This window comes from Dendrobates tinctorius, unplaced genomic scaffold, assembly GCF_039654945.1.
Source record: "Dendrobates tinctorius isolate UK_male_01 unplaced genomic scaffold, ASM3965494v1 ptg000114l, whole genome shotgun sequence".
NCBI classification, from domain to species: domain Eukaryota; kingdom Metazoa; phylum Chordata; class Amphibia; order Anura; family Dendrobatidae; genus Dendrobates; species Dendrobates tinctorius.
In genome coordinates, this window is record NW_027361782.1 from 3,467,491 (window position 1) to 3,490,937 (window position 23,447).

At 45.1% G+C, this 23,447-nt stretch overlaps 1 protein-coding gene across 7 annotated transcripts in view; it reads left to right on the forward strand.

Moving 5' to 3' along the window:
* DIAPH2 (diaphanous related formin 2) overlaps positions 1-23,447 on the forward strand; it is a 1,634,550-nt gene that overhangs the window by 793,044 nt on the left and 818,059 nt on the right. For all 7 annotated transcript variants that reach the window (XM_073589842.1, XM_073589844.1, XM_073589848.1 and 4 more), the window contains one exon: positions 9,214-9,453. In XM_073589842.1, coding sequence (XP_073445943.1) covers positions 9,214-9,453 — 240 coding nt within the window. The remainder of the gene's footprint in view (positions 1-9,213; positions 9,454-23,447) is intronic.

Consider the following 23,447-nt stretch of genomic DNA (forward strand, 5'->3'; position numbering starts at 1 on the left):
AATCCCATTGAAATCCCTGGGTCCCAGATGTGGCTTTTCACTGAATTATCTCCATGTTACAGCTGAGTTTTCCTCTGACATTTTTTCTTTTTTTGGCCACAGTACGAGATCGCACCCGTCAGTCATTACTGCTCGCGTCCATGCATTCAAGCATTTCATTTATTATCATAATTTAATATTTTGCAGCTCTCGCCCCGCAGCGTGCACAACTCATGTTGGAGACACTTTGACCTTCTCCAGCTTTTCCCGTTCCATCAGAAATCCTCTGCCCGAGGACACAATTTACTCTTTGCCCCTCTAACATTAAGCACATTACAATTTAGGGACACATTGTGAGCCTGAGAGCTGCGATAAGACTGTCTGTGTCCGTCTGTGACACAATGATTGTGAGCGTCAGGTCAGCACGTAACGTGCCGCCAGCGCTGCAGAATGGAAGGATCTGAGCGCGCGTCGTGGTGTGCATTGCACCAGAATGGGATGCATTCTGGGATGAATAACAGTAAGGATCAATCATCGGAAGATGAAACATTGTGCAACTTCCTGACACGTTGCAAGTTTCCAGCTCCGCATTATTTCAAGACTTCTGCTTGCTGTCAGTAAATGAAAGGCGGAAGAAGTGTGAAGTGCTGGTATTACTGGAAGCTGAGGGTTTGCTACACTTGCATCCAGTCCAGACAATCCTCTGTCATCGGAATATGCAACATAACAAATCTCTGTGTCCTGATAGCTTGTTGCAGTGTATCAGAAATCAGATAGAATTGTACAAAACGTTTGTGAGAAGTTTTAGGTCTGAACAGGTTTTCAACCGTAGAGTGGAAACTAAAATGTTCCCATTCATTGACAGCAAGCAGAAATCTCACAAGTTCTGAAGAACTGAAGCATAAAGGGGACTTTTTATAATTCAGTTCATGGAAAAGATTCTTTTGCAAATTGAAACGTGATTGTCACAAATATCTGAGCCAAATGTATCAAATAAGGCCGTGTTCACACAAGGAAGAAAAGCAATTTTTTTACTCTGCATTTTTCTGCAGGTGTTGGCACTCAAATATGCAATAGTAACGTACGCTGGGCCTGGCTGCATTTCTATGGCATGGTCCCCCTTTTATTTCATTTTTGGTGTAGATTCGAGGCAAAGTTTTATGCTTTTTGTAATGCAGAAAACATCACTGTGATTTTCCAACCTTCGCATAAAAGCCAATAGGGATAAAACACAATTCTGCAGCGTCCCATCCACCTGGCTCGTACTATTAAATGCAGCGTTTATGCTACATGTGAACATGGCCTTCAAAAAAGTGTGCAGACCACACCCTGGAAATGAATGTGAGCGGTACCATTAGGCCGGGATCACACATGCGAGAAACAAGGCCGAGTTTCGCATGTTAATACCCGGCACTGCCGCCGGCACTCAGGAGCGGAGCGTGCGGCTCCTTGTATTTCTATGCAGCCGCACGCTAGATGCGAGACTCGTCCGAGTTTCTCGCATGTGTGATCCCGGCCTTAGTGGGATCTTACAGGAGTGGGCAGTTGGCGGGATGCAATGAATCCCGGTGTGTGGTGCTCGGCGATGAGATGATGCATTGTATCGGTTGGGATTAGATTGCACCGCATCTTATGTGTAGCCAAGTTTTGGGTAGTGTTTCCTCCTTTGTGTGGCCGCCTGGAGTGTGGGTTTTGCCGCTACGCCGCCCGGTGCGTGGCTTTTGCTGTGGTGCCGCCCGAACCGTGGCTTTTGCCGTGTTGCCGCCCGAACCGTGGCTTTTGCCGCTCTGCCGCCCGGAGCGTGACTTTTGCCGCGGTGCCGCCCGGAGCATGTGTTTTGCCGCGGTGCCGCCCGGAGCATGGGTGTTGCCACGGTGTCGCCCGGAGCATGGGTGGTGCCGCCCGGAGCATGGGTTTTTGCCTCGGTACCACCCGGAGCATGGGTTTTGCTGCGGTGCTGCCCGGAGCGTGAGTTTTGCCGCGGTCCCGCCCGGAGTATGGGTTTTACCGTGGTGCCGCCTGGAGCATGGGTTTTGCTGCAGTGCCGCCTGGAGCATGGGTTTGTGCCGCGGTGCCGCCCGGAGCGTGAGTTTTGCCACGGTCCCGCCCGGAGTATGGGTTTTGCCATGGTGCCGCCTGGAGCATGGGTGTTGCCGTGGTGCCGGCCGAAGCATGGGTTTTGCCGCGGTGCCGCCTGGAGCATGGGTTTTTGTCGCGGTACCGCCCGGAGCATGGGTTTTGCTGCGGTGCCGCCCGGAGCGTGAGATTTGCCGCGGTCCCGCCCGGAGTATGGGTTTTGCCGTGGTGCCGCCTGGAGCATGGGTTTTGCTGCGGTGCCGCCCGGAGCATGGGTTTTGCTGCGGTGCCGCCCAGAGCGTGAGTTTTGCCGCGGTCCCGCCCGGAGTGTGGGTTTTGCCGTGGTGCCGCCCGGAGCATGGGTTTTGCTGCGGTGCCGCCCGGAGCGTGAGTTTTGCCGCGGTCCCACCCGGAGTATGGGTTTTGCCGTGGTGCCGCCTGGAGCATGGGTTTTGCTGCGGTGCCGCCCGGAGCATGGGTTTTGCTGCGGTGCCGCCCAGAGCGTGAGTTTTGCCGCGGTCCCGCCCGGAGTGTGGGTTTTGCCGTGGTGCCGCCCGGAGCATGGGTTTTGCTGCGGTGCCGCCCGGAGCGTGAGTTTTGCCGCGATCCCGCCTGGAGCATGGGTCTTGCTGCGGTGCCGCCCGGAGTGTGGGTTTTGCCTCGTGGATTCTGCACTTTTTCTCCATGTATTTCTTGCATCCAATGTCCTTTCTTCTCCGTAAATCACAGATGTAATTAAGGACACAGAATTACTCTTTTTGTCCTAAGTATAAAATGCCCGGAGCTTATTTTTTGAGAGCTCCTTATATATCTGAAGATTAGAATAAAAGTCCTCAAACTACAGACGTCACCATAGCAACTGGGAAGAAGAGCGATCTCGCCCAATCACTGCTCTCCTTTCCCCAATAAGAAAGAAAATAAAGTGATTTTTTCATCTCTTGTTATTTACATCAGAGACGACCGAACCACGAGAGCATGGCCAGCAAGACGGACCCCGGGTACACGTGACCAACTGAGATACACAGCTCAGCACACAGTATCACACAGCAGAGGATTAGATACACAGCTCGGCAGTCAGTATCTCTCAGGAGAGGATTAGATACATTGCTCAGCAGATGCCAGATGGTATCACACAGGATAGGATTAGATACAGCACAGCAGTCAGTATCACATAGGGCAGGATTAGATACACAGCTCAGCAGTCAGTATCACACAGGATAGGATTAGATACATGGCTCAGCAGTCAGTATCACACAAGAGCGGATTAGATACACGGCTTAGCAGATAGCATCACACAGGATAGGATTAGATACACGGCTCAGCAGTCAGTATCACACAGGATAGGATTAGATGCACAGCTCAGCAGTCAGTATCACACAGGATAGGATTAGATACACAGCTCAGCAGTCAGTATCACACAGGATAGGATTAGATACACGGCTCAGCAGTCAGTATCACACAGGATAGGATTAGATACACAGCTCAGCAGTCAGTATCACACAGGATAGGATTAGATACACAGCTCAGCAGACAGCATCACAAAGGATAGGATTAGATACACAGCTCAGCAGACAGTATCACACAGGATAGTATTAGATACATGGCTCAGCATACAGTATTGCACAAGATAGTATTAGATACACGGCTCAGCATTCAGTATCACACAGGATAGGATTAGATACACAGCTCAGCAGTCAGTATCACATAGGATAGGATTAGATACACAGCTCAGCAGACTGTATTACACAGGATAGGATTAGATACATGGCTCAGCAGACTGTATCACACAGGATAGGATTAGATACCCCATTAGCAGATGGCATTGCGCATCAGAGGATTAGACACCCCATTATCAGACGGTATCACACATCAGAGGATTAGGTACCCCAGTAACAGACGGTATCACACATCAGCAGGTTAGATACCCCATTAGCAGATAGTATCAAACATTATCGCTGTCATTTTCTGACTTCTTGCTTGTAACGTGGATCTCCCCCAGTTGACACTTCCTTATAAGTAGATTCCATCTTCCGTGTCGGCCTCGTCGTGGATGAGTCTCATTCGGCCACATACCAATCGCTATTAACTCTATAGTAATTTAGTGACTTCGAGCTGTGATGAGAAATCCACAACACATGGAAACATCTGCTGAGTCCAAACCCTTTATCGTGCATTGCTGTGTGTCGTGGTTCTTTGTATCTGTCATGACCCAGCTATCGGCTCCTTCCATGTCCCTAACACTAAGGGGCAACCTCGCTCGCCCTACTCCCCAAGTTACTTGTTAAGGTGAAGATGCCGGGGCCTCCGCTCTTGCCTTGTCTCCTGACTTAGCTCTCTGTCAGTTCTCTTCCCCCACACAGGAAAGAGGTGGCACTACTGTGCACCATGTACAAAAAAACTGACAAGGCAAAAAAATAATGGTTAACAGAAAACTCCAGGCATACAAAATATTCACTCACATATAACAGAGGGATGCATTGGGGCGTGGAGGACAGAGGTAAAACCAAAGTAGAGGAGGGAAGGGCATTACCACACTTAAAAACCACACAACAGTCACAGATAACTCCTTCAGAACTCCTCATGTAAACACCTCTCCCCCAAGCCATGCAGCATAAGCTACGCTGACGATGTGCGACAGTCAGGACCCAGATTATATAGGGGATACGAGTGGCTAACCGAACTCGGCTGAGCGTTCATAGCTCCCAACATTCCCGATTAACCCCTGTTCTGTGAAAAGAAATAAACACCACTTAAAAAGGAGAAGTGCTATTTTTCAGCACAGCAGTAAGAGCAATCAGACGCTGCGGTCTTCTGGCCCCTCTCTGTTGCGGTAACTCTGTGACAGTATGTGTGTATTGCTGTGTATCTCTATCCTGTGTATCTCTTTATCACTGTCCTGTGTATCTCTGTGTATCTTTGTATCGCCGTGTATCTCTGTGTATCTCTGTATCTTTGTGCATCTTTGTATCACTGTGTATCTCTGTATCCTCGTATCACTGTGTATCTCTGTGTATTGCTGTGTGTGTCTATGTATCTCTGTATATCTCTGTATATCCCTATATCTGTGTATCTCTGTATATCCTTGTATCGCTGTGTATTGCCGTGTATTTCGGTATCTGTGTATCGCTGCGTTTCCTTGTATCTCTGTGTATCTATGTGTGTCCTGGTATCGCTGTGTATCGCCGTGTATGGCCGGGGTCACACTTGTGAGTGCAATGCTAGAAACTCGCACGCGCCTCTCGCATCAATACCCGGCACTGCCACCAACGGATCGGACCGGAGCGTTCAGCTGCATAGAAATATATGCGGCCGCACACTCCGATCCCGAGTGCCGGCGGCAGTGCTGGGTATTGATGCGAGAGACTCCCGCAAGTTTCTCGCATTGCAGTTGCAAGTGTGACTCCGGCCTATCTCTGTCTATCTCTGTATCGTCGTGTATCTCTGTATCGGTGTATCGCTGTGTATCGTCGGTGTATCTCTATATCTGGGTATATCTCTGTATCACTGTGTATCTCTGTATCTGTGTATCTCTGTATATCGCCATGTATGTCTGTGTATGGGCAGAGACACACTAATGATTAAATAAACAGTCCAATTTTGATGCAGGAGAGTCGGACGAGTGTAATGCAATTGTCATGCGAGTGTCTTGTGTTTTTTGTGCGAGTACAGTCTGATTTTTCACACCTAGCATCCGATTTACATCCGAATGCAGTGCGATTGCTATCAGACTGCAATGTGATTTTAACATGAGCTTTTACATGCAGCAATTCTCTGTCATTTACACATTGTTTTAAAATGAAATATTCTTCAAAACACACATATATCTATTATATATTTATATATAATAGATATATATATATATATATATATAAAAGATATATATATATATATATCTATTATATATATCTATATCTATCTATCATTGATATATATATATATTATATATAATATCTTTATATTGCATAGAGATATAGATAGATTAGCTGTTAATTCATTTTGTTAGCTTCTGTAAAACCATCACAGAAGTCGACAGGATAGGAGACATGGTTTACATACAGTAAACCATTGCAGAACAGTTAGATTTATATATGTCAGTGACTAACACTGTTAGAAGTACATGTGTGTAAAATTTGGGACCTGTATGTATTTAATCAAAGAATGTATTCACGGGAAAAAGTTGCGTGGGCTTCCGTGCAAGTTTCTTCGCCAGAGAGTGAAAGCCAGTTACTGAGGGCAGATATTAATAGCCTAGAAAGGGACCATTGTTTTTGCCCCCCCGTCCCGGCTAAAAACATCTGCCCCCAGCCACCCCAGAAAAAGTGTTTCTGGAAGATGCACCAATTCCGGCACTTAGTCTCTCTCTTCCCATTGTCCTGTAGCGGGTGGTATATGGAGTAATAAGGGGTTAATGTCACCTTACTATTGTAAGGTGACATTAAGCCCGGTTAATAATGGAGAGGTGTCAATAAGACACCAATCCATTATTAATCTTATAGTATTAAAGGGTTAATAAAACACAGACATTAAGAATGAATTATTTTAATTAAATAATTCAACACACTGGATTCCCATCTTTATTAAACGCCCAATCCAAGCAAAGCCATCGTTCTCCTGTAAAAAATAAAAAAACAACAATATCCCATACCTAGCTGCCATACAGTTGGGATATTGTTGCTTTTTTATTTTTATTTTTTACAGGAGAACGATGGCTTCGCTTGGATTGGGAGTGTAGTAAATATGGGGAACCAGTGTATTTAATTATTTCATTAAAATACTTTATTCTTAATTTCTGTGTTTTATTAACCCTTTCATACTATTGGATTAAGAATGGAGAGGTGTCTAATTGACACCTCTCCATTATTAACCGGGCTTAATGTCACCTTACAATAGCAAGATGACATTAACCCCTTATTATCCTATATGCCACCGCTACAGGGCAATGGGTAGAGAGAGGCTAAGTGCCGGAATTGGTGCATCTTGCAGATGCGCCTTTTCTTAGGTGGCTGGGGGCAGATGGTTTTAGCCAGGGGGGATGGCAATAACTATGGTCCATCTCTAGGCTATTAATATCTGCCCTTAGTCACTGGTTTTCCCTCTCTGGCGAAGAAAATTGCGTGGGAGCCCACACAACTTTTTCCGTGATTTAATTCTTTAATTTAACACCTACAAATTTTTACACACATGCACTAACAAAATTAGTAGTCAGGGACATATATAAATCGAAATGATATGCAATGGTTTACTGTATGTAAACCATGTGTCATATCCTGTCGGCTTTGCAATTATTTTACAGAAGCCGACAATTGAATTATCGGCTATTCTACTATCTATATCTCTATCAAATATAAAGAAATATATATACGCCTATTCTATGTGTATACATGTATTCTATCTTTTCTATTTTAGCCTGTCAGTGTGATTTTACTTTATAGTCGCATATGAATTGCTGGCTTTTCAAAGGACATCGGTGCGGAAAAAATCGCACAGCACTGGCATGGTGCAAGTGCTGTGCAATTTTTTTTATCGCACCCACTGACTTATATTGCGAGATGTGATCCAATGCGAACCGATTTGCGATTACAATCATCATAGATTAACATTGGTACGAATTAATTTAAATTTTTTATCCGATTGAATTTGTCCGATTTCATCGCAAGTGAGCATGAGCCCCATCTCTGTATCTCTGTCCTACTCTGACAGGTGTCTCAGTGGATTAGCAATAAAATGACGTAAGAAGTTGTGACGGAGGGACAGCGGGTTCTTTGTTTCCTTGATGTGTATGGAGACATCTGCGACTGTGCTGGAGCCATGGTGAAGGCATGGTGGGAATCCGTAGATGATGCCATATCGCTGTGTAACATGGATACATTATATGTGTAGGTGGAATAACAGAAAGAAACTAGATAGAAATTCTTTATTCCTGGCCAAGGAGATGTCATTTTGGAGTCAACGCTGAGGTCGGTGCTGTAACCTTGGCTTTGCAGAAGACTAATGATCCGGGACCATTCTGTAGCCCTTCACATTCTGACTCGTGTTTCATGGAGATCCCAGCGGCCCCGGCCATTCATCTTGGGTCTAGCTTTACTTTCCAGCTGCCCCAATTTCCACTCTGCAATGTCCTGTCCCCAAACCTTTTTCCATTAAGTTCAAGTGAGAAAATGAAGGCATGGAGAATAGTGATGCAAAGAGGAGCGGTGCCTCCATGAAGCACAGAGTGTTTCAGGAAAGCTTTGTGCTGATCTTGTGTTGTGGGCGCTCACCTGTCCACTCATTACAATAGTGAGGAGTGGACAGACTGTGACAGAGAAGGTTACAGATGGAAAGTTGGACACATGAGCACACAGCACAGAGCAGGAATCGATTTGATGTGAATTAACTTTGGGTCAATTTGCTGAACATGAAATTTTTTTTAAAAAAGTGCAATTCAATCAATTTGCAAAAAAAGGCCACCAAATTTTTACACTTTGCAGAAGATTTCATCATTGACAGAGGGCACACTTGACATCGGGAGCGAGATTCCCCATAATGCCTTTCAGCTATCACATCCCATGTTATAATGCAGTCAGTCAGGAGGAACTATTATAGCCTGTATAAAAGTCAAGACAGGGAATGCAGCAGCCATATGAGGGTGATTCAGGATAGAACAACAATATCAATGCTCACATCTCAGCTGTAGAGATAGGCATTGATCAGTAGTGTGGTGGAGCTGGCACCTGTCCTGCAGTTTGTCAATTACACAATATATTCATTTTTCCTGTACTGCAAAGCAGCAGCAAGACAACACAATATTTCTCAAAGGAAAAAAGAATGTTAACTCAGTGTATGGGAGAGAGTGCTCTTGTATTTAGTTTTTCCATTTCTTTTTCCATCAGTTTTAGGAGAATAACTGTTAAAAAATACAAAAGAAAATGATCCGAAATGCAGACATGTAACTGGGCTTGTCCACCTCACAATGTGCGTGCTTCAGACTGCTGGTCACCACCTGTCCATGACCATGATCACATGTAGCACTTGTGTGTTTAAGGAAATAATTGTGCTGGTCCTGGGGGTGCAATGACCTGTCCAGACGGGGTGCTGACAGTGCGCATAAAGACGCGTCAGGGGCCACATTTTGACTGAAGGGGCCGTAATACATTCATTGTGTGTTTCTTATTACAGATGAGCACAGTGAAAATGCTGCGGCCGCGTCTGAACGGGATTCTCTTTAAATTGACCTTTGATGAACACATAAGCAACATCAAGCCCGATATCATAGCGGTGACGCTGGCCTGCGAGGAGGTGAAGAAGAGCGAGAACTTCAAGAAAATGCTAGAACTGGTGTTACTGGTGGGAAATTATATGAACTCTGGCTCCAGAAATGCAAAGTCCCTCGGCTTCAACATCAGCTTCCTCTGCAAGGTAAGAGATCGTTCACGTCATGGGATTAATATGATTAACATGAGTGATGGAGTAGATGACCGCTGCTTCATGGAGGAGGACTGCAGGTGCAGGAAGGGACAACTCTCCGCTGAGTGTATACAGCATAGGGCATCAAATAAATATGCATGGAGGCATATTAGTTATTATCAATATTTATTGTTATTTATTATTATTGTTTAGAATTATTATTTTATTATGTATTATTTTTACTTATAATTAGCTATTATTGTTAATCATAATTATGGTTTATGATGAATTATTCCTATTTTATTTATTAATTAACTTATTGTTATTTAATATTATTACCTTTTTTTTTTTTTTACTTTTTATGGCACCGTTCTTTTACCAATAAACATTTAGCTATAGTGAAAGTCATTGTACTTTAGCCCTTGGTACCAAGCTCACCAGCATCAGCCATTTCCACAAGGAAGACAGGAATCAGGTTTATTCATGCCTCAGTATAAGGCCTGTTTCACACTTCAGTTGTTTGACGTCAGTTGAAATCCGCCAGAGTGTGAAAAAACGGATCCATTTCCGCTATGCAACAAATGGATGTACCGGATCCGTTTTGTTGACGGATCCACAAGTGTATCAAATTTAAAGGAACAGCACTCTGGAAAAAAGGAGAGAGAGAGATATTTTCACCGCTTCCAGACCACCGTTTAGAGTTAAAATGCATGAAAGGAAAATTCTTCCAGGCATGTGCAGGTTAAAATAGCGTTCCGTCACTGGAAAAAAACATTACATTGTCCGACTACTCCAGTCGGCGGACACTAAAATTCAAACGGATCCATAAAAAAACAGATGCAATGGACGACCATCAGTCAAAATCCGCCGCTAATGCCAGTCTATGGGGGGAAAAAACGGATCCGCCAAAAAAATTGTGACTGCCCCCTGTATGAAGTCGAGCTGCTGTGATGTCTCCCAGGGAGAACACAGCCAACATGAGGGAGTCCTGTTCTCCTAATTGTAGCACATAGTCAGAAGATGGGTGTCATCACCAGGCTGTAAGTCTGACACCGTGCACCACACGTATCAGTGTTACTGGCGTCCTACAAAAGCCTCATCTGGGTGCTGGTTTAATGCTACACAGCCCCTCCTTGAATTGGGAGGATTGTGAGTGGCTGCATACATCAGTATTCTGCACCTGTGCTGCTGCATCATGCTGGTGCGTTGGTGATCTCCCCTGGTATTGGTAAGACTGGTTTATTTTCTGTGATCTTTTTTCACATATTCAGAAGCAACAGCATGGAGAGTGTTATAAAGTAGCACTTAACAGTGTAGCTGTGGATTCAGATCTGGGATGAGATTGAACACTATAATAAAGCAGCATGGAGAACATTATTCAGCAAGTACTGAACAGTGTAGTTGTGAATCCAGCGCTACAGTAATGTAAAAGACAGACTAGCAGCAGTATGGTGGGCATTACACAGCAGTACTGAATAGTGTGGCTGTGAATCCAGCTCTGGAATGTGATAAAACCAAATCCCAAATTGTCCTGTGCTTTATTATGCATTAATTCTGTCCTGATGCCCTGGATATAACTGAGATGACTGGGGTGACCGTACTGGTTGCAAAGCCCCAGGCCAGCACTAGTTCAGCTCCGTCTGCGCTGCCACCCCTACTCATAGAGTCATAGAATCATAGAATCGTAGAGTTGGAAGGGACCTCCTGGGCCATCTGGTCCAACCCCCTGCTCAAAGCAGGATTCGCTAAATCATCCCAGACAGATGTCTGTCCAGCCTCTGTTTAAAGACTTCTATTGAAGGAGAACTCACCACCTCTCGTGGCAGTCTGTTCCACTCATTGATCACTCTGTCAAAAAGTTTTTTCTAATATCTAATCTGTGTCTCCTCCCATTCAGTTTCATCCCATTGCTTCTAGCCTTTCCTTGTGCAAATGAGAATAAAGATGATCCTTCTACAATGTGACAGCCCTTGAGATATTTGTAGAGCGCTATTAAGTCTCCTCTCAGTCTTCTCTTCTGTAAGCTAAACATTCCCAAATTATGCAACCTTTCCTCATAAGACAGAGTTTGCAGACCGGTCACCATTCTGGTCGCTCTTTTCTGACCTTGCTCCAGTTTGTTGATGTCTTTTTTAAAATGTGGCACCCAAAACTGGACACAGTATTCCAGATGAGGCCTGACCAAAGAGGAGTAGAGGGCAATAATGACTTTACGTGATCTAGACTGTATGCTTCTGTTAATACATCCTAGAATTGCATTTGCCTTTGCTGCTGCATCACACTGATGACTCATATTCAGTCTGTGATTTATTAGTATACCCAAGTTTTTTTCACATGTGCTGTTGCTTAGCCCTATTCCTCCCATTCTGTATATGCTTTTTCCATTTTTATTGCCCAGATGTAGTACTTTGCATTTTTCCCTGTTAAAAACCATTCTGTTAGTTGCTGCCCACTGCTCCAGTTTATTTATATCTTTTTGAATCCTCTCTCTCTCACTTCTCTAGTATTAGCTATCCCTCCTAGCTTTGTGTCATCAGCAAATTTAATCAGTTTACCCTCAATTCCTTCATCTAAATCATTGATAAAGATGTTGAACAATACAGGGCAATACTCGTGAGCGTTCTTGCTGGAGTCATTCAGTAATGCATTGACATTGCACTTCACCACAGGCCTTTCTATACATTCCTGTCCAGTCATGCTGTCCTCGCTGACGGCCACTGCACTCTCCTGCAGGTAAGTCATTCACAGCCGCTGTTATTTCTCCCAGGTAAGTTTACGTTTTTTGGGTTTGATGACTGCTCCTTGATCTCTGACAGAATTGGCTGCCATTTTTTCCTGTACAAGCAAATGCTTTCTGGCATCTAAATTATTAAAGGAGCCAATCATCTGAGATGATTCCAAACAAAAAGTGCAGCGGGAACAGAAGGGACAACTTCCTGCAGCTGTAATTATGACTCATGCTGCAAAATTAAAAGCAGAAGTGAAATTGAAAAGCAAAATCCTTGGGATAATAGTTGCGGCAGAGTCTGCTTATTTATGGGCGAGCGGCAGTCACATACCGCTAATCGGACGGAGTTTGTGACTTTCTTTTGGATTAGGAGGGATTGAGGATTAACGTGTGCATTGTAAATACAAGTGAGGAGATGAGAATGGTTTCTTGCTCCGGAGCCGCCCATGCTCCCGTGCTCGGCTGAATCAAGCACGGATTACCCTGGTTTAGCTGTGTCTGCTACATTAAACACGCTGCGGTCAGTGGTCAGCACAACCTGATGGAGACGTGCAGCTCCTGCAAAGTAAGCGGCACCGGCCTCAGCCTGCTTTATTACAGGCAGCCTCATGTCTAACACAAGAGGTCGCTCTCAGTCAATCTGCAGAAAATTGGAAATTAATTTATGGTATTAAATCAAAATTCTGAATTCCATCAAAAATGATACAAAATCTCCCACTAAAAGAGTTAAAGAATTTTGTGTTACTGGATTATGAAATACCAGTGTAGTGAATGGGACCAGCGGGGAGCAGGGTAGACAGTGCTGTAAATACGAACTCCCTGGGGTTGGAGATCGATGGATAAGGGGCGTGGCCACCACTACAGCACATACCGCCCACGCTTATCCCAATAACTCTCTTTAAGATGCTGGTAACACTGAGTTAATCCCGTTCTTGCCTTTCCTGAGATCAGCCGCGTGTCTTGCTGTCATCCTCTCGTCACATGACACGCTTTATGAGAAGTAACCTCGGAGGAGTGGACCCGGTGTCTGCCAAACTTCATATGAAATCACATTAATCTGCGGGGAATTCTCATCATCACGTAGGTTTAGAGGAAGGAGATTAGGATTGTGAAATCAAGCTCTGGGCACAGTCCTCTGTGGGGACATGGATCCTCGGTTTTAACATTACGATATAATCAGAAACATTTGCATCGACAATCAGAACTTGCCAAAACCAGAGTATTGTCTGGATCCATGACCTGTTCTCACCTCCATCAGTGGCAGACACATCGCTTTCCCTGATCTATGGTGATGCTAGAAGCAGCCTCTGCAGAGATACTCTAAATTCAGGAATCCTGTGTACAGCCCCCTGGGTACTGTGGGTAAGGAAGCCCCCAGTAAGGGGAAGTGCAGAGAGAACAGTCCCACCTGGACCAAGGTCTCCGAGAGGGGAAATGCCCCTCTGCCAAGGACTTCTAGAAATACAAATGATGGGATCCGTAGCCATGGTTCAGAAACTTCATTAATTTCCAGGAACATAAAGGCCCAAGCCTCCAGTACCTTAGAATAAAAATACTAATATTTCATGCCCACCATATGGGCCCTAGAGAAGAGGGGTCCCTGAGTCCTGGGCAGTCTCATCCCTATCGGTGCTGTCCCAGGCAATCAGGACTGTGGTGGCATTGAGAGCTTTACTAACACATTGTTCTGTGTTTCTTCAATACGAGCTTTCTGCCAGTTTCTCCATTTGAAGCATCTAACATAATTTGAATGTTACAGAATTTTCTTGCATTTTCTCTGATTATCAGATGCATTGCTGAAGACGTTGGGCTACTGTTGTGCAAATGGAGATATATATATATACTGTATATATACTATGTATTAGGAAGACATGATCATCGGAGCGTTAGGTACAACATCCCCTGACTTGTCTCCCTGTATCCATTCATTTTTCTGTTTCTATTACCACAATGAAGCCCCACATAAGATGCATCTTAGCACTGGTGTGCTGGTGACACTGGTGGTAATTTATTCTATTATTTTTTTCCTCATGAAAATTGCCTCAAAAAAGAATGACCAAGAGTGACCTCTGCTGCAGATGATAAGTTCATTAGAGTTTCTAGCCTCAGAAACTGACAGCATCTCAGATAACAGCTCATAAATGATGCACAGACATCAAATAGTAGACACATTTCAACATCCGCTGTCCAGACTAGACCAGAATAAGCGCCTTTAAGGTTGATTTGCCACGAAGAAGCTGTTACTTAGAACTGCAAACAAGAAGAAGACGCTAATGAGGATGGTAAACAAGAATGAGCCGCTACTGAGGATGGAAAACAAGGAGGAAACACTACTGAGGACGGCAAACAAAAAGGAGTCTCTATTCGGGACTGAAAACAAGAAGAAGCCATTACTGAGGATGGCAAACAAGAAGGAGCCGCTACTACGGTAAACAAGGAGCCGCTACTGAGGACGGCAAACAAGAAGGAGCCGCTACTGAAGACGGCAAACAAGAAGCTGCTACTGAGGACAGCAAACAAAAAAAAAGACTTGTATGGACCAAGGAACAAAAGGACTGGACATATGATTAGTGGAAATCTGAAAAATTTAAAGATTTTTGGTGTCAGCTGTCATGTCTTTGTGAGGCACGGAAAAGATGATTGCATGCTTTCTATGTATGTGGTGCCCACTGTGAATCATGGAGGGAGGCGTGAAGGTGAGGGGTCTCTGCTGGTAAGTAATTTTAACTTTTGAGCATGCTATCCAGCATGTCCCACATGTTATCCAGCATGTCTTTAGCGACCGCCCGCTGCCCACCTGGTTTGTATTTAGTGGGACCATCATTTGTGTATTGATGGGTCAATGATCCAGAACACCTCCAGGTGAGAGACTGAGAAGGAGAGGGATGGAGATGGTTTGGGGTGAGCTGGATGCCGAGTCAAGACGTCAGCACCTCCGAGAAATTCTTCAGGACTGCTTCAGCCATTCAAGTGAGAACTGATAAAGCTGCGGAGAGGATGACGAGGGAGGTGTAAAGCCACCATCAGTATAAGGCTGGGGTAACACTTGCGAGTGGGACCGTGGGAAAATGCCAGTGATGAGGTAACTACAGTTCAAGCTCAGTGTCTTCACAACAGATAACTGAGAATTTTTCACGGTGATCTGTGAAGACACTGAGCTTGAACTGCGGTGATCTCATGACTGGCATTTTCCCATGGTCCAGAGTTCACTGCAGTTGAGGCCGGCTGGGAGGGCAGCCTCAGTGACGTCACCGCTAGTCACTGAGGCTGTGCTCCCAGCAGCTCATTCACCACTAGTTTTCAGTCGGGACAGTCGCATCTTGGCACCGTACAGGTTGAAAACTGTATATCTTGTCACCTGCATCTTAAAAACATCTCCAGAATCCGACCTTTTCTCACCTTTGAAACTGCTAAGACTCTTACTGTCGCTCTTATTCATTCTCGTCTGGACTACTGCAACTCTCTTCTGATCGGTCTCCCTCTTACCAAACTTTCTCCTCTCCAATCCATCTTGAATGCGGCAGCCAGGGTCATATTTCTGTCCAGCCGCTTCACCGATGCCTCCATCTTGTGCCAGTCATTACACTGGCTACCTATTCGCTACAGGGTCCAGTATAAACTCATCTCTCTCACCCACAAAGCTCTCCACTGTTCTGCACCGCCTTATATCTCCTCTCTCATCTCTGTCTATCGCCCTACACGTGCCCTCCGTTCTACAAATGACCTAAGACTAACATCCCCCGTAATCCGAACCTCGCACCTCCGTCTCCAAGACTTCTCTCGTGCTGCTCCAGCTCTCTGGAATGCACTTCCCCAGACGATCAGACTGATACCTAGCCCTGACCTATTCAAGTGCGCTTTGAAAACCCATCTCTTCAAAGAAGCCTATCACATCAACTACTCAGCAAGCTAACTTTGCCCTGTTCCCTCCTTCCAAATATTATTCTGAATCTGCACCCTACTATTCATCTGTCTCCACACCCTTCATGCACATGATAACTGCACTTGATACTTGTCTATTGCACTTAAACACACGGGCTGATGACCGGATCATGCAGCTTTATATGAAAATCCCTATTATAATTGCCAGACCTGAATTAACAAGCATTTCTCACCTACTGTGTCCCCCCATTTCCTTGTAGATTGTAAGCTTGCGAGCAGGGACCTCACTCCTAATGTCATTGTTTGAATTGTCTTAACTTGTATTGAATTTATTGTCTGTACATGTCCCCGCTTAATTGTAAAGTGCTGCGGAATATGTTGGCGCTATATAAATAAAAATTATTATTATTATTATTGTATATCCCCCAGACATGGTTTACAGCGTGGGACAGAACGACGGACGGGTACGGTATATTGTTGTTTTTTTATTTTACTTTTATTGCAGGAGATTGAGGGCTTTGCAGGAATTAGGTGAGGTCGTAAGTATGGTTTAATTAGGAATATTAAGGAGTCTGTGTCTTTCTTTCAATTAAAGGACTTTATTGTGGCTGTGTCTTTATTTACCATACAAATAAAGGATTAGTAATGGATAGGTATCTTATTGACGCCTCTCCATTACTAACCATGGGGCTTGATGTCACTACACAATAAAAAGATGACATCAACCCCCCCAACTATTACTCCACTTGCCACCAATACAGGGCAAGTGGGAAGAGCAAGGCCAAGTGCCAGAATTGGTGCATCTTAGAGATGCACCTTTTCTGGGGGTGGCTGAAAGCTGATGCTTTTAGCTGGGGGGGCAGTATCCATGGCCCCTTTCTAGGCTATTAATATCAGCCCGCAACTGTCTGCATAGTCTTTGCTGGTTATTATAGGGGGATCCCAGCAAAGAGCAAACAGATGAACGGCAAACTAGGGCACACAAATCACCACCTGGACCCGTAGAAGCGAGTAATCGCGAAACGGCCGTTGTCCGGCACCTCCCTCCCCTAGCATTCCTTTAACGTCCTGCATGTCCACATATCTGTTGATGGAATTCATGTGAAATAAAGACGCACAGTTTTTCAGCTTCATCGGTGAGTGCTGCATATTCTTTCTTTTTACATTTCATATTGAATCATTATAGGGTGACCCCACGTCATTTTTTTTAGGGTCCCCCATTTTAGTAGCCAATAAAGGCTATACAATTGTGAGCTGATATTAATAGCCTGGGGAGCTCCATGGGTATTACCCCTTTCCCAGGCTATAAACATCTTCCCCCAGTCTCTGCCTTTCCCTCTGCTTGTTTTGAAAATTGTGCCGAAAAAAATAATCTTTTATTAATTAAATACATGTACAGTAAGCTGCACACACACTGTACTAATTGTATTTGTCACTGACATCTATATATCTACTTATTCCATTTGTATTTACTGTATGTAATCCATCTTTTCTATCCTGTCGGCTCCTGCTGTGAATTTACACTACCACAGCTGCTGAATTACTGGCTTTTCTACTATTTATGTAATATAAATACATATATATGTGTGTGTGTCACTGATATATATATATATATATATATATATACATATATATTTACACTGCTCAAAAAATAAAGGGAACACTAAAATACCACATCCTAGATATCTCTGAATGAAATATTCCAGTTGCATATTTTTATTCATTCATTGCATAGTGGAATGTGTTCAGGACAATAAAACATAACAATTATCAATGTAAATCAAAATGAATATCCCATGGAGGTCTGGATTTGGAATGATACTCAAAATCAAAGTGGAAAATCAAATTACAGGCTGATCCAACTTGAGTGGAAATGCCTCATGACAAGGAAAAGATGCTCAGTAGGGTGTGTGGCCTCCACGTGCCTGTATGACCTCCCTACAATGCCTGGGCATGCTCCTGATGGTCTCTTGAGGGATCTCCTCCCAGACCTGGACTAAAGCATCCGACAGCTCCTGGACAGTCTGTGGTGCAACATGACTTTGGTGCATGGAGCGAGACATGATGTCCCAGATGTGCTCAATTGGATTCAGGTCTGGGGAACGGGCGGGCCATTTCTTAGCTTCAATGCCTTCATCTTGCAGGAACTGCTGACACACTCCAGCCACATGAGGTCTGGCATTGTCCTGCATTAGGAGAAACCCAGGGCCAACTGCACCAGCATATGGTCTCACAAGGGGTCTGAGGATATCATGTTGGTACCTAATGGCAGTCAGGCTACCTCTGCGAGCACATGGTGGGCTGTGCGGCCCTCCAAAGAAATGCTACCCCACACCATTACTGACCCACTGCCAAACCGGTCATGCTGAAGGATGTTGCAGGCAGCAGATCGCTCTCCACGGAGTCTCCAGACTCTGTCACATGTGCTCAGTGTGAACCTGCTTTCAACTGTGAATAGCACAGAGCACCAGTGGCGAATTTGCCAATCCTGGTGTTCTGTGGCAAATGCCAAGCGTCCTGCACGGTGTTGGCCTGTGAGCACAACCCCCATCTGTGGACGACGGGCACTCAGACCATCCTCCTGGAGTCGGTTTCTAACCATTTGTGCAGACACATGCACATTTGTGGCCTGCTGGAGGTCATTTTACAGGGCTCTGGCAGTGCTCCTCCTGTTCCTCCTTGCAAAAAGGCAGAGGTAGCGGTTCTGCTACTGGGTTGTTGCCCTCCTACAGCCCCCTCCACGTCTCCTGGTGTACTGGCCTGTCTCCTGGTAGCACCTCCAGCCTCTGGACACTACGCTGACAGATACAGCAAATCTTCTTGCCCAGCTCACATTGATGTGCCATCCTGGATGAGCTGCTCTACCTGAGCCACTTGTGTGGGTTGTAGAGTCCGTCTCATGCTACCACGAGTGTGTCTATTTGATTCCGATTCCGATTTCATCACAAGTGGGAATGAGCCCTTAGGCCGGGATCATACATGACACGAGTGCCGGGGGCAGTGCTGGGTATTAACATGCGAGACTCGGCCGTGTTTCTCGCATGTGTGATCCTGGCCTAAGAGAGGTATTCACACATATAGGAAGGGACCCATCAGTCTTTGAGGCCACCTTGATGATGGTTGATGGGCAGATATAATTTGGCCAAATTTTATGCTAAGAGTCTCATTTTTTTTCCTAATATTTAGAAGCCGTTGGAAAAATTATAGCAGTACACTAAGGAACCTCTTGGCTTGAGACAAATAAGGCAGCAGAACCAGAGTTCAGTGTCAAGTCTGTATTATACACACAAAATGTAGGTGCAGTGTGTGAACACAGTTCAAATAAACACGGAAAACGGTGAAGTCAGAAGAAGTTCATAGGCAGCACTGCTGCAGGCAGTATGAATAAACGTGGATGCAGCACGAGAGCTACAGTTCAAATCAACACAGCAAACTAGACGAAATCAGAAGTTCAAAGGCAGCACTGCTGCAAGTGAAGTCTCATGGGCAACGAAATGCTAATACGAAGACAAAGTTCAGATCAGGGCTGGCAGTCTCAGAATAAAGCCAGGATCACACGTGAGAAACATGGCCGAGTCTCGCATGTTAATACCCGGAGCGTTCAGCTGCATGTATTGGATCGTAGTGTGCGGCTGCATAGCGAGTGCCGGCAGCAGTGCTGGGTATTAACATGCGAGACTCGGTCGTGTTTCTCGCATGTGTGATCTCGGCCTAAGAGTCCAGAAAGAGTCCTGAACCGTCAAATATACTGGCACTGAATGCCAACAAAGTTTAGCAGAAGCGAGCTTACGTGTCCTCGCAGGCAGGCTGAAGCAGATGCGGAGAAACACAGAGACACAGTTCGTAGCACGCGCAACACTGCAAGCAGGGAAGGTTCGCTGGAAAGGCCGAGCCGTATTCACTGGTGAGGATCAGTCTCTTGGAACACAGAGGCAGGAATTCTAGCAGAATACACAAGCAAGGATTGGGAGGGGAACCAGGTTTATAAAGACAGGGAAGGCAGATTACATGAGCAGACGCCATCTTGGAAAAGGGCACAAGGTACGACAGATGAAACAGGGAAACCAGAGTCCTGACAGCTGTGTTGCTATTCATATTTCATATATTTCACATTGACATGCGTTAGCATGATACACTGTGTATGGCGGTACTATGCGTGTGCGCATGTCGTATGATGAGTTTCATGTGTGCACCCCGGCTTGTACTGTGATGATAAACTGTGTATCACGGTACTGTACATGTGCACATGTGGTGTGGGGAGTTTCATGTGTGGACCCCGGCCTGTACTGTGGTGATACCCTGCGTATGGCGGTACTGTACGTGTGCACATGTGGTGTGATGAGTTTCATGTGTGCACTCCAGCCTGTACTGTGGTGATATACAGTGTATGGTGGTACTATACGTGTGCACATGTGGTGTGATGAGTTTCATGTGTGCACTTCAGCCTGTACTGTGGTGATATACAGTGTATGGTGGTACTATACGTGTACACATGTCGTATGATGAGTTTCATGTGTTCACCCCAGCCTGTACTGTGGTGATAACCAGTCTATGGCGGTATTATACATGGGCACATGTCGTATGATAAGTTTCATAGTTTCATGTGTGCACCCCGGCCTGTACTGTGGTGTTGCCCTGTGTATGGCGGTAATAAAAGTGTGCACATGTGGTGTGATGTAGTTACATGTGTGCACCCCAGCCTGTACTGTGGGGATACACTGTGTATGGTGGTACTATACTTTTGTACAGTCATCCTACTACATGTTATCTGTGCCTTGTGAGGAGATGTCTTGGGCTTCTCTGTCAGCAGTCAGTGCTGAGCGTTGACATTGGTGCCCTTGTGCCGCCTGTATGTGGGATACGCACTGTCAGCTTCCTCACACCTACATGTCACCTTCTGTTCTGCTATGTTGGGTAACATCTTTGCTTCGGGGCCACAAATGGCAGAAAGTTTGTGATGACCTTCTTGATGTACGGCTTTGTCAAAGTGGAGTGCACTAGCGAGACTCCGGCCGTTCCTTCCATGTGCCCAAAACGACGTCAACCCGGGAAAGCGGGAGGCTGCACAGAATGTAATAAGGTCATTAAACCCGACAGCTGCCCAGCGTAGGACCCCATAAATCCGCAGCCTCCGCTCCCAGCCTCCTGAATCCAAGTGCCCCTCAGCTACTTCAATTATGGCTCTTAAAGGGTTAAGCCCCTTTCCATCTCACCGTACTGCCTATATGTGGGGTAGTGGATAATTTACTGATCACTCGGAGTCTGAGCTCCAGGACCACCAGTGGACCCATCATTGGTGCAGCTGCACAGGGGCCCAGCAGGTGAATGGGCCACTATCACCTCCAGATGCGTAAAAGCTTCTGTCATAGATAGAAATGTTATTCGTCAAGGGCCCATATACTGGTTGTGCACAGGGGCCCTTTTCTATCTGTTTCCATTACCGGGTGCTGCCCATCGCCAGGTGGCACCCATCACAAGGTGGTGCCCATTGCTGGGTGGTGTCCATCACTGGGTCGTGCCCATCACAGGGTGGGGCCCATCATTAGGCGGTGCCCATCACTGGGTGGCGCCCATCATAACGTGGAGCCCATCAGAGGGTGGTGACCATCGCCGGGTGCTGCCCATCGTCAGGTAGTACCCATTATCGGTTGGTGCTAGGTGCTGCCCATCACCGGGTGGTGGCCATCACAAGGTGGTGTCCATCACAGGGTGATGCCCATTCCCTATTTGTTCTGCTCCATTTTACAGCAGTTACATTTCCTGCTGATTGATTTCTAACACCCAACGTGAGTGAAGGCCCGAGGGCGTCAGGTGACAGTCACACCGTATATTTATCAAATGGCTAGTCGTGCAGCCATTATATTGTTCTACCTTATATCACTTACAAAAAATATTCTTTTAATAATCAGATTAGTTTATGTTAGTTACTAATCGTTATGAACAATTTCTTAATCCCTCAAGGTCACAATGTGATATCCTGATTGCTGATATAATCCCGTCTATTAGATCACAAGGCCGTGGCAGACCCCGACACCCCGCTAATGTTCTGTGAAAGCATTTCACATTATTCTCACAATTTTTACACTTTACATGTGGAAGCACAAACTACATGAAAAGTTTAAGCACTCTGTACATAGATACAGTGACATCAGAAAGTATTCACCCCCTTGTCATTTTCTGTGTTTTTCTGCCTCGCAACCTGGAATTTCACTGTTTTTTGCGGGTTTCCATCACTTCATGTAAAGGAGATGCCAGCAACTGTGAACGTTTAGTTTTTTTTTTATTGTGATGCAAACAACACATAGGACAAATGAACTGAAAATTTCAGAGTGCATAAGTCTTCACCCCACTAAAGTCAGTTCTTTTTAGAGCTTCGTTTTGTGGCACTTACAGCGCAAATCACTATGGATAAGTCTCTATGAGCTTTCCACATCTGGCTGTCACGATCCATTTTAGGATCTGTGACACATTGGCATACTTCCCAGCTTTTGAAGGGAAAGAGGGACAAAGGCAAACTTTAGGCCATGCCCCGACCGCACCTATTTCACAAATAGTTGCACCCATGCCCCAACCACACCTATTTAGCACTGTTGATCACACTGACTAGTAATGAGGGCACAGTGGCTGGCATTATGGGCATAGTGGCTGGTACTGTGGGCACAGTGACTGGTACTGAGGAAATTAAAGAAAGAACAGAGAGAGAAAGAGGGGACAGAAAAAAAGAACAGAGAAAAAGAAAGAAAGAGGGGACAGAAAGAACAGAGAGAGAAAGAAAGAGGGGAAAGAAAGAACAGAGAGAGCAATAAAGAAAGAGAAAGAACAGAGAGAGAAAGAACAGAGAGGGCAAGAGAACAGAGAGAGCAATAAAGAAAGAGAAAGAACAGAGAGAGAAAGAACAGAGAGGGCAAGAGAACAGAGAGAGAGAAAAAAAGAAAGTGGGGGAAAGAAAGAACAGAAAAAGAAAGAGAGAGAAAGAAGAAAGCACAGAGAGAAAGTGGGGAAAGGAATAGGGGAGAGAAATAACAAAGAAAGAACACAGAGAAAGAAAGAACAGAGGAAGAAAGAAAGGAGAGAGAAAGTAAGAAAGATTAGAGAGAAAGAAATAACAGAGAAAGAAATAAAGAACAAAGAAAAAGAAAGAAAGAACAGAGAGGAGAGAGAAAGAAAGAGGGGAAAGAAAAAAAGAACAAAGAGAAAAAAGAAAGAGGGAAAAGAACAGAAAAGAAAGAGAGAGAAAGAAGAAAGAAAAGAGAGAGAAAGAGGGGAAGGAAAGAAATAGGGGAAAGAAAGAACAGAGAGAAAGAACAGAGAGAGAGAAAGGAAGAACAAAAGAAATAAAGAAAGAACAGAGAGAGAGAGGGGAAAGAAAGAAAGAACAGAGAGAAAGAAGAAAGAA